Here is a 12491-nt window from a genome sequence, read left to right on the forward strand (position 1 = left end):
AATACCATGGGTTGAATGAGAGGAGACCTAGGTCACCTTCTAAGGGAGAAAGATGGAGAATAAAGTCCCTAACAATTTAAAGCCAAACGAAATCACGACTTGCATCACAGTTCACAGGAATCACTACAGTGTGGCCAAGGGTTAGCATTTGACACTGAAATTCGCTCTGGCTACTAGGAGGTTCCGTACTGGTGGACGGGGAGTGAAAGATGTTCCTTGTTCTTTTTCTAACAGGCAGAATTCCAAACAAGAGTCACTTCTGCTTGTCAGATCTCTTAACTAAAGTGACTGCCTTACTGTTGCCATCCTACTGAAATTGTCATCAATTGGTCAGTTTGAAATAATGTAGGTGATTGCATGAGGCTTAGCCTTGTTCCCTCTTCCCCATCCTGGAGCAGATGTGCTCTTTAAGATTGGAATGATTTATCCTCAGGGAAAGGGGTTGAGAAGTTATCTGCAACTGGCAGTAAGATTTCTCAAGTGAGTAGAGGTTGAGAAGTAGATGCTCCCCCATCCTGTTTCTGAGGGAGTCCAATCCAGGGTTTCCCTCTTTCTGTGGCTGAGAAGAGTAGCTGAAATTAATCTGGGAGGCTGAGTTTATATGGGGAACAAAACAGGGCTACAGAACAGTCTCACTTATTTGAAAGCTAAAGCCATGGACGCCTCGACCAGCAGCTGTGGACGTACCGACTGGCTACCCATGATGATAGACAGTGACACACTGCATCTTTTCATACTTTGAGAAACACATTTTTGTCTTTTAGAAAAAAGTTAATTGAAATTAAATGTTAGCATATATCCCAGTTAAGTGGTATTCTCAGATATCTACCTTAAAAGATCAAGTAAGCTAGCAAATGAGAAAAGTTCAACTAAAATCACTTAAGGCCAGTAGCAGTTTATAAACTATAACAATTTTTAAAAGAGGCCATCAAAATTTTCTTGAAAAACACCCCTATAGATCAAGGATTTTGTTCATAGTTCTTCTGTTAAGAACCACCAGGGTGATGAAACTCTTTTTGAGGTTTGCTTCAAAATAATCGGCTAGTATGTGGGATACAGATCAAACCAGATTGGCTATATGTTGCTAAGTGGTGAAGCTGGGGGTTCACTGTACTCTTATCGCTACTACTTTTGTTTGAAATTTTCAATAAAAAAATGTAAAAATAAATGCTGACAGAATCACAGCACAGTATGTATGTGTGTGTGTGTATACATACATATACATATATACATATGAAAGGCCCACCAGCTTTATCATTGATGGTAGAGATGGATCTCTACTTCAAACAAAGCTGCTGAAAATGTGGGGCTTTTGTATTAAAAAAAAAAAAAAAAGGCATGAATATAAGTGAGAGGTGAGGTTAGCCAAGTAAAAGAGTAAATAAGTTATTAACATTAAAGCTTCAAACCTCCAGGTACAGAAACTATGATATAGCTGTCACGCCCATCTGACTTACTATAGTACTAAGAATGGAGGTTTTAAAATAATTTAGTTTTTGGCCTGTGTGAAGAGCCCACATTTCTTACAAAGAAACAAAAAAACTATTCAGTGCTTTAAAAATAGAGGAAATCAAATACCAGAGGCTGCTGGAATGAAGCACATTGCCTTGGAAACCAGGAAGTTAGCAACTAAACTAGCACAAAGGAAGAATTCTATTATTAGCAAATGCTTATAACTCCAAAAGGCAGGTGGGAGATTTTATTATGTGGTATCTACGTCATAAGTCACTGTGAGGATAAAATGAGTTAAATATGAGTGCTTAGCAACAGTTCCAGGCACATACTAAGTGCTATGTGTGAGTTAGCTATCATTACTTCTAGTATTAGTATTATGATGCTGATGCATTGCTAATTGTGTTTATTTTCATATGTTAAGTACCTGTGGTTTCACTTGGCAAAATTCAATGAGAAAGCCAGGGCCATGCATTCCTGACAGCCACTCACAATTTCCAGGGATTGGAGGAGGATGATTACTTACAAGCAGTTTCCTGAGACATTTAGTTACCTTGGAAGGATTGATTTTATTCCCCAGTGGCCAACTGACTCTAAGAGAAGCAGAACAAAACCTATACTTAAAACATCTTTCTCTGTTAACGGAGTTTTGGCATAGACCTTAATCCAAATAAAACAAGAGGCAAACCTGCATGCCCTTATAGGCTGATGATACACAAGGCTAAAAATTAAAAGCATAACTCATTTGCACCTCTACAGGCTTCACTTACGGTTTAAAAGGACAAGGCTGTGGGCTCGCTGCTGTCAGCACAGAGCCCGCTTCGAATCCTCTGCCCGCCCCCCCCACCCCACCGCTTGCGCGCATGCTCTCTCAAAAGTAAAATATTAAAAAAAGAAAAAAAGGACAAGGCTGCCACTTTGAAGCTACTTTGCCTTTCATTTCTTTTGTCCCCCGTTTCCTGGAAGTCCTTTATAAAACTCTAACATTACTGAGGCAATGAAAAGAAAACAGGTCTCACAGTTATGGAGTCTGGCACTACACAAACCCGTGTGTTTGGTCTTATGTTACCAGGCATGGCTGAAAATGAAACAGTGCTTCTGTTGAATAGAAAGTACAGGTTTCAGTAGTATGGGGCGGAAAAAGAACCCCAACATAAGCCGCCCTGATCTGGTATCCAGACACACACTCCCCCATGTTTCCCATACACAGCATCTGACTCTGTCAGCCACACATGATGGTAGAGGGCAAATGGATGGAAGAGCTGGGACAGCGAGACCAACCTTCAGCTTATGAATTTTCAAGTGTTCCTTAGCTCTTTTTGCTATAGCCACTCACAATGTCAGTGATGAATTTTTTTAATTTTTTAATAATGCAAGTAATAACACGCTATTCACAAGACTGGGAACAATGTATGTGGTTTCTAATCCACAGGAGTCTAAGAAGAATATGAATGTTTAGGTCCCACCAAAATGGCTCTAAATTATGTTGTGAGATGCAGCTGTGATAGTGGCATTTTGGTTTATCCTGGGATGTAAATGACAAGGGTTTCAGCAGTGCTACTTGACTACATAACGTGGAACAAGATGTGTGGTAAAGCAAAACAAATAAAGGCTCATATGAAATATAAAATATAGAATTGCTAACTCACTGGGATGAAATTTCCACTTTCACCAAAAGTTGAGCAAAAAGCTTTAAAAATGAAGCCCTTTCCCCAAATTATGGAAAGAAGGGCCAAATGAGTTTATTTTCTAAGATTAGCCTGAATAGGCGGTCTGGTCACCCCAGGAAGAATGGGTACTTTTGAAATCTGGGCTCACGTGTGTCACAAACATCTCACCTGAGGTAAAATAAAAAGGTCAAATTCTATCACAGTAAATTCCAAGGTTCATTCCAAATTCTTTCCCCGAACTAGAATTTTATTTGAAATAAGTAGGGCACTAACCAAACAATTTCTCTGACCTAGCTAAATGGGCAGTTTTGCTAGAATGGATTTGTGAGAAAAGCATTGGTTTTCTGAATCTGAGGGCCCAAGACTCCTAAACTGTTGATTTGCACATACAGGATTCTGTATCAAAGAGGACTAAGGTCCCTGTTTTCTAGCCTAAACATGGGGTTGGGTTCCAAACATGTGGGATAGACTTCAGGTGCAGCACCAAGGAGAGGGGAATGGAGGGGCAAGGCCGTGGTTGTTTTGAAGCCAGTCTCCTCCTCCCTTCTGCCTAGACGACAGTGCAGCTGATAGTGATTCAGAAATTTACTTGAGGCCTATATTATCTGACAAGGCAAGTGGATCAATGATGTCAGCAAAGAACTTTTCTCTGACTGGGTAACTATGTGACAATCAGGAAGTCCAAAGGCAGATAGCAACTTCACATTTTTCAGAATAATTTAATTTCAATACAAAAACAAAACATTCATAATATATTACCTTATATTTTCCTTTAATAATGCCTTCAAACAATCTTTCCTTGGTTCCATAAAAAGGCAAGCAACCACTTAGCAGGATAAAAAGGATCACGCCACAACCCCAGACATCTACAGGTTTTCCGTAAGGCTCTCTTTTGACAACTTCTGGGGCCATAAAATGAGGTGTTCCAACGCGTCCTACATTTCAAACAACAACAAGGAAGAATGTTTACATAAAACGGGCTTTAACGGAAAATAGAACAATAACAGTTTCAAGGAAAAGTTTTAACAACATAAATATTCTCTTACCACCTCCACCTCCATAAAATCAAGGGGCAAAAAAGGCAGAAGGAAAATCATTATTTAATCACCTCTTGAAAATACGAGCCCAGGACAGGTACTTTGTCTTTTTTGTTGTTGTTTATTTTTTTACTTTTATTAAATTTTTTTTGATGCTTTTTTATTTTTGAGAGGGAGGGAGGGAGAGAGAGAGAGAGAGAGAGTCAGACAGACACAGACTCCAAAGCAGGCTCCAGGCTCCGAGCTGTCAGCACAGAGCCCGGCACGGGGCTCGAACCCACGAACTGTGGGTCAGATCATGACCTGAGCCGAAGTCGGATGCTTAACCGACTGAGCCACCCAGGTGCCCTTTTTTTTGTTTTTTAAAAAAAGATTTTATTTTTAAGTAATCTCTACACCTAGCGTGGGACTTGAAATCACAACCCCAAGATCAAGAGCCACATGCTCAGGGGCACCTGGGTGGCTCAGTTGGTTAAGTGACCTATTCTTGATTTTGGCTCAGGTCATGATCTCACGTTCGTGGAATGGAGCCCTACACTTCTTTAAAGAGTTTTCTCTCCAACCCCCATCAAAACTAGCTTTTAGGGGGGCGCCTGGGTGGCGCAGTCGGTTAAGCGTCCGACTTCAGCCAGGTCACGATCTCGCGGTCCGTGAGTTCGAGCCCTGCGTCGGGCTCTGGGCTGATGGCTCAGAGCCTGGAGCCTGTTTCCGATTCTGTGTCTCCCTCTCTCTCTGCCCCTCCCCCGTTCATGCTCTGTCTCTCTCTGTCCCAAAAATAAATAAAAACGTTGAAAAAAAAATTTAAATAAAAAAAATAATAAAAACAAAACTAGCTTTTAGGAAGGAATCTGATAGCAGTTACTTGTACACTAGTAATCATCTTTTAACTCAGTATTCCTACATGAGTCTTTTCTTCTACTGCAGAATGAAAAGCTGTGCCCTGTAGGGAAATTACTGTGGGAGGGGAAGTGCCCACCAGCCTTGGCAACTCTTCTTGCATGCAGGCCCGGCCTTCGCCTTCTTTCCTTCCTCCTTTCCCTGCCCCTTCTCTCTTATCATATCAAGTCCAAGATAATTTTTTAGTTTCAACACCGCGTGACACTTTATCTAGAGCTGAGAACTGTGGTTTAAAGAAATAATAAAAAAAGGACCTTTGCTGTGGGTCATTATGGTTCCCCTTCTTCCCACATAATGGAAGAGGTTAACTTCAGGGTTCAGAGAATGAAAATATTCTCACTTAAAATGTGCAGTAGACCAGTGGAAACTATACTAGTTGGAAGGGAAGATTTTTATTCCATATTGCCTCATTTTGCTTCCTCTGGTAACACTGAGAAGCTGAAAGAACGAGAGCTAAGCCTCCTACTTCATGAACATGCTGGACAATTCGCCTTGTTCTGATGGCAGGAGCTGGGCAAAGCAGGGCAAGAGATCAAGGTACCAGTCAGGGTACTGCCACCATGGCCCCAGTCAAGCACCTTTTTACAGCTGGGATGAGCTTTTGAAACTCGACTTGACACCTACACCACTTCCTACATGAGAAAGGCCTGAGCAACTCAAAAAGGAGATTCTATTTACCTGGATGAAAGATTACCCCAGTCTGGAAAATTAGCATTTATTCTTCTTAATATGTTTTTTAATGTTTATTTATTTTTGAGACACAGAAAGGGAGACAGAGCACAAGCAAGGTGGGGCAGAGAGAGAGAGAGACACACACAGAATCTGAAGCAGGCTCCAGGCTCTGAGCTATCAGCACAGAGCCCGATGCGGGCTTGAACCCACAAACCGTGAGATCATGACCTGAGCCCAAGTCAGATGGTTAACCGACTGAGCCACCCAGGTGCCCTGTTTTAATGTTTTTAAATTTATTTTGAGAGAGCGAGAGAGAGAGCGCGCGTGCGCAAGCGAGCGAGAGCACAAGTTGAGGGAGGGGCAGAGAGAGAAGGAGACACAGAATCTGAAGCAGGCTCCAGGCTCTGAGCTGTCAGCACAGAGCCCGATGCGGGCTCGAACCCACAAACCGTGAGATCATGACCTGAGCCCAAGTCAGATGGTTAACCGACTAAGCCACCCAGGTGCCCCTGTTTTAATGTTTTTAAATTTATTTTGAGAGAGAGAGAGAGAGAGAGAGAAAGAAAAAGAGAGACAGAGGCAGGCAGAGAGACAGAGGGAGAGAGGATCCCAAGCAGGTTCCACTCTTTCAGCACAGAGCCTGATGTGGGACTCGATCCTACGAACCATGAGATCATGACCTGAAATCAAGAGTCAGACGCTTAAGCGACTGAGCCACCCAGGCACCCTTAATGTTCATTCATTTAAAAAAAAAAAAAAAAGTTTATTTATTTAATTTTGACGGGGCGGGGGCAGAGAGAGAGAGAATCCCAAGCAGGCTCCCCACTGACTCATGACTGATGCAGGGCTCAAACTTGTGAACCGTGAGAGCATGACCTGGTCTGAAGTTGGATGTTTAACTGATTGAGTCATGCCAGGTGCCCCCACTCATTCTTGAGGAACATACATGTCTTTTGGTTCCAGAATTTGCTCACAGATGATGGGGGAAAGAATATATAGGAATGAGTTTTTTACAGTATCTTATGCCGATCGGTAGGTGAAAGGACTAGAGTTCACCCTTAACACACACCAACCTTCCCGGACTCCTTGCTTGCGATCACTTGACTTTTCCTTCTTTGTGGTCACTTGATTTTTATGATTTTGACTTCCTGTTCTTAGAATTTTGTGGTCAATTACCAAACCAAATTACACGTCACTATATCTGACAAAGTTCAGATATACATTTAAATATTTAAAGGTCAGATTTGGGGATAATATAATAAAACCTCATTACCTGGAAGCTCAGCATAAGGAGTTGTTCTGAATAGCTACCTATTCAATACTTTAGGACTTGAATCTTTACACACTCAAACCGTTTTTACTTTAATAATTTTGGATGGTTGTCTTTCTACAATTTTTGGACTTCTTTTACACAAGATGATGCACATAATTTAACCATTTCTTGATGACTCAGAATTGTCCTGCGGGTATCAATGAAAGAAGTATGCTGTAGAACAGAAAATGCCCTCAGGAACTTCATGGGTATGCAAGGGCCAAGTTCTTCAGTATTAAATGGGGGCTGTGCTTTCTACCCTTTGGTATCTGCTCAATATACTTTTTCTGTCAGGCTTTCATTTCTTTTCTCTTACTGTGCTTACTCCAGCCTTGTCTTCTCCTAATCTGTTGCATAAAATCTGCTATTAACTAGAAACTGATTAGCAACCAGATTTTCATTTATTTCCTAACAATTTCCCAAGTGCCTGCTAGGTCCTAGACACAGTGGGAGGTGCTGTGGACATCCAGAGGGATAAACTATGATCCCCCTTGTCCTCACAAAGCTCAGTCTTTGATGTGATTACGAATCCCTGCATCAAATATGACCTGGAGGTATGTAGCCCAGATAGTTATGGTGGAATGGAAGAGAAGGAATAGGGTTGCCTAACTTGGGATGGTGAACATCAGCCTGCTTTTTAAGAGGAGATGATTGTCAGCTCAGCCTCTCAGCCTTCAGGAGCAGTAAGAGTTAAGTAGATACTGAAAATGACAAAAGGTATTCCAATCACAGGGAGTAGCAGGTGCAAAGCATGAAGGAACATGAATCCATAAAACTATGAAAAATGGCAGCATGCCAGTTTCAGACAGTGTGTCCTCAGAAGCCCATTTGAGAAGACCATGAATAGGTATTAAGGTCAAGAAACATCTTGCTGCAAAAATAATTGCTCTGTAGGTTCCTAGTTATCTTCTGGATAAGTAAGTTTTCCAAATAGCAGGATTTCAGACAGGTTAAATGTGAATACATGTAAGTGGTTTCTACTCTATGGAATATATAAAGGAGAGAATTCTTTTCTATTTGGAGGACTGAGTAATCAAAGATTCCAACTGACAGGGGAATAGCTGTTAAGTATTAGCAAACAAGCTAACAGTAGCATAGTTTCAAAAACACCTTAAACAGTAAGAAAGCTTTCTACAAGAGGGTATCTTTTGTCTACATATGTTATATTTAAAGACACTATAATGCGTGAAGTAGTTATTTCAAGACTGGAAGGATAGGTATGCTAAGAAATGACATTTTGACCATCAGAAAGATTTTAATTCTAGAATCACCGAGAAAAATAAATTTTGCAAACTGACACACCATAGGTTCAAAATCAGCTTTAAAAATGTACAATTTAGGGGCGCCTGGGTGGCTTAGTAGGTTAAGCATCCAACTTCGGCACAGGTCAGGATCTTGAAGTTCGTGGGTTCGAGCCCTGCATTGGGCTCTGTGCTGACAGCTGAGAGCCTGGAGCCTGCTTCACGTTCTGTGTCTCCCTCGCTCTCTGCCCCTCCCCCACGAACACTCAGTCTTTCTGTCTCTCTCAAATATAAATAAGCATTAAGAAAAAAATATATACAATTTAGGGGAAAAGTTCATGGACTTTAAGAAAGTAGATTAACATGTAGAAAATGTCTAGGTAAGTGTAATGAGTCTGTTTTTCCCCTTCAATAAAGATGCACAGTAAAATACGAAGCTGATGCTTTGAATACTAATAGGATACCCCAGATAAAGAGAAACAAAGTCATTATATGTGGCCCGTATAGAACATATAAAAAGGACTTTGTGTCATTTCATTTCATCTCATCAACTGTGGGTATGTAATCATCAGAATTTATTTGTTATAATTGTGTAGTCTTTCCACAGGGATGATCTGTACAAATACCAGATTTAAGAGAGGTAGTTTAATAGCAACATTTGTTTAAAACCAACTTGGGAGTTGCAGTTGATTGCAAAATCAATATGAGCCAGTGGTGTTACGTGGCTGTCCAAGAAGCTAATGCAATTTGGTAAGCCTGATAGAAATGTAAGACCCACAGCAAAAGCAACAGCCCCAAGTGCTGCTGGACTGCACCTGTCATTGTGCTCAGTCTTGGCTCCAGCGAGGAGATTCTCATATAAGGAATGGCTAAATTAACCTAGGCAAGTTAATCTGGATCAGACTTTGGGGCACACGATCACTGTCTTTAACCATCTGAATGGCTGTGATGTGGAAGGATTAAAATTGGTGTGCATGGCCCCGCAAGTCAGAAGTAGCACCACTGGGTGGAAATGATGGAAAGATGGATTTCTGTTCTATGCACAGATTAATGTTTCAGTATGTAAGCTTTCCAAAAACGGAAATATGGGCCCAGATCATAGTGAATTCTTTGCCAGCTGAGGAATTAAACTAGAGCTCAGCCTTTTGCTGGGAATTTTATGAGAGAAGGCAATCATTGGTTACAAGACTGGAGAAGTTAAGGCCCTTGGCATTCTGAGATTCAATGATTCTACAATTAAATGATGTGTTCCTATCTGATCCTAAGGTCAGTCCTTCTAATCACAGAAGCAAGTTCTGAATTAGGGGAAAAAAATCAGTTTTTAAAACTATACTTGTTGCAATTTTTCACATTGTTGGAAATGATTAGCTGGAAGAGAATGTAAAACTAGAAGAAAATGTAAACATAATTTAATTTTATTTTTAAATTTATTTTTAGTTGTTTTTTTAAGTATGATACATGCTTAGTGTGGAGCCCAACATGAGGCTTGAACTCACGACCCTGAGATCAAGACCCGAGCTGAGATCAAGAGTCGGACGCTTAACTGACTGAGACACTCAGGTGCCCCATAAACATAATTTTATTTTAAATGTTTAATTTTTTTTGAGAGAAAGAGAGAGGGACAGAGTGTGAGTGGGGAAGGGTCAGAGAGAGGGGGAGGCACAGAATCTGAAGCAGGCTCCAGGCTCTGAGCTGGTAGCACAGAGCCAAACGGGGGGCTCGAACTCCCAAGCTGTGAGATCATGACCTGAGCCAAAGTCAGATGCTTAACCGACTGAGCCACCTAGGTGCCCCTAAACATAATTTTTATTAAGTTTATTTATTTGTTTTGAAAGAGAGAGAGCAAGCAGGGGGCAGACAGAGAGAGGGGGAGAGGGAGAGGGAGAGAGAGGGAAAGAGAATCCCAAGCAGGCTCTGCACTGTCAGTGACCAGGCAGATGCAGGACCTGAACTCACGAACTGTGACTGAGATCAAGAGTTCGACACTTAACTGACCGAGTCACCTGGGCGCCGTCCTCCCTTAAACACAATTTAATTTTAGAGGGCTATGTGATGAAATAACAATTTAAAGAATACAACTATGACTCCTGGCTCTTTTTTCAAAAGATGGTCTGTTAACACTGCTTTGATGTGTTAGTAATGGCGTCTTAAATGAAATATCCTATGTAACAAATTAAAGTTTTGATATTTATCATTTGTTAGGTATTTGAATTTAATATAAGCGTTCATGAAAGATGATAGGTTCAAAAAATTTCCTTTGATTTTTTTTTTCATATTTTTCGTCTTTGTGAAGGCTGGCAGTATCAGGAGACAGCAAATCGAAGGCACGGACTACATAATTGATAATTTACAGAATGGAGAACTACGTCATTTGCAAAACCAAGGGACAGAACTAAAACCAAGGCAGCATTCCGAGCTAAAGTCTATTGAAAGGAATAAATAAAAATCCAAATTCTTGAATCTGGAATTAGCATCCACCTCTGTACACTAGTGGAGAAAATGTCTATTTTTAACCTTTCTGCTATTTTTTTCTGGCATGGGAATTTTCTAATTATGTTTTGCTTTGACTAATAATAAAATCAGTCTGCATTCACATCTGCTTGCTCTTCCCAAATATGCAGATTGATAGCTTGAGCAGGACACTTTCACAAATAAAAAGAGGAAAACAGTATGAAATTAAACATTAGCCTTTGATGTAAACCTGAAAGTGGTTAATCCACATGTTTTAGAATGGATTTCACTTGGCCAGTTCAACTTTATCTTTTAAGTACGCTCTATGTCCAATGTGGGACTTGCACTCACGACCCCAAGATCAGGAGTCACATGCTCTACTAACTGAGCCAGCCAGGTGCCCCTGGCCAGTTCAACTTTAGAAGTCACTTTGCCCCATATATCACCTTATTCCAACAATGTTTTAATCTCTGTATGTATAGGCTCACTTCTCTGCCAAGCGGTGGGAATACAAAGAGTAAAAGCACAGTCTATTCTAAAGGTTCAAAATCATATGATGGCACTTTTTTGGGGGAGGGGGCATAATGGGTATGAAACACTGATGGGCTAATATTTAGTTTGAAAGTTTTACACCAGCCTGAAAGTGACCAGATTTTGAAGGAAGTTTTTAAAAACGTGTTCTTACCTCCAGCTACAAGTCCAGACTCCCCTAATTGAATAGCTACCCCAAAGCCCCCAAGTTTAACAGGTGCCGAGTTTTCCTTTGAGGCGAGGAGAACACAGTGGGGCTGGAAAGAAAAATAGACAAACAACAAACCAAAGATAAGGATTAGCTGAAGATTAACAATTCAATTTACACAAAACCAAATAACATGACCATATAATAATACATTAAAAACTCCTGGACATATTTTGGATGCTTAAATTATTTTTTCTATCCTCACTTCTGGCTGATTTCTCCAAACACTTACCTGTTGTATCCAATGTTTTTCAGGGATTATTTGCTTCTAAGATTAGGGTACGATGCTAAGAATTACTGAGGAAGCAAGTGTGTTGAAGTAAGGAAGACATATTTTCTACCTTTTCATGCGATATTCTCTTCCTTTGAGTGATGGTCTACATTTGTTTAAGGGAAAATGTTTTTGTCTTTTTTTTTTTAAGTTTATTTATTCTGAGAGAGACAGAGACAGTGTGAGTGGGAAAGGGACAGAGAGAGAATCCCAAGCAGGCTGTGTGTCCTCCCAATGTGGGGCTTGAACTCACAAACCATGAGATTCATGATCAGAGCTGAAACCAAGAGTCTGATGCACCCAGGCACCCCTAAGGAAAAATGCTTTTTTATACCTCTTGATGAGATGTTTTTTAAATGTTTATTTATTTATTCAGGGAGAGAGAGAGAAAGAGAGAGCGAGGGAGTGAGCATGTGTACATGTGTGCAGGGGAGGGGCAGAAAGAGAGGGAGAGAGAATCCCAAAGCAGGCTCTGCGCTGTCAGTGCAAAGCCTGATAGAGGGCCTGATCCCATGAACCATGAGATCATGACCTGAGCCGAAATCACGAGTCGGATGCTTAACCAACTGAGCCACCCAGGTACCCCAGAATGTTTCTTGAAACTTCTGACTTTACCTACAGAGCCACTCTTTTTGGTCCTTAGGGGATGCTGATGGCTCTTCCTTTGTCCGCCCTCCCACTATCCTCTTGCTTTTCTTTATTCATTTCATCTCTAAGTAAGTAGAGCCAGATTTCATGCCTTTATTTCA

General features: G+C 40.9%; 1 protein-coding gene across 15 annotated transcripts in view; it reads right to left on the reverse strand.

Moving 5' to 3' along the window:
- Nucleotides 1-12491, reverse strand: part of CASK (calcium/calmodulin dependent serine protein kinase) — a 357176-nt gene that overhangs the window by 126209 nt on the left and 218476 nt on the right. For all 15 annotated transcript variants that reach the window (XM_019823738.3, XM_019823747.3, XM_019823745.3 and 12 more), the window contains exons 6-7: nt 11418-11520; nt 3882-4057 (exon numbers count right to left, since the gene is read on the reverse strand). In XM_019823738.3, the coding sequence (XP_019679297.1) occupies nt 3882-4057; nt 11418-11520 (279 nt within the window). The remainder of the gene's footprint in view (nt 1-3881; nt 4058-11417; nt 11521-12491) is intronic.

The sequence above is a fragment of the Felis catus genome, chromosome X (genome assembly GCF_018350175.1).
Source record: "Felis catus isolate Fca126 chromosome X, F.catus_Fca126_mat1.0, whole genome shotgun sequence".
NCBI classification, from domain to species: domain Eukaryota; kingdom Metazoa; phylum Chordata; class Mammalia; order Carnivora; family Felidae; genus Felis; species Felis catus.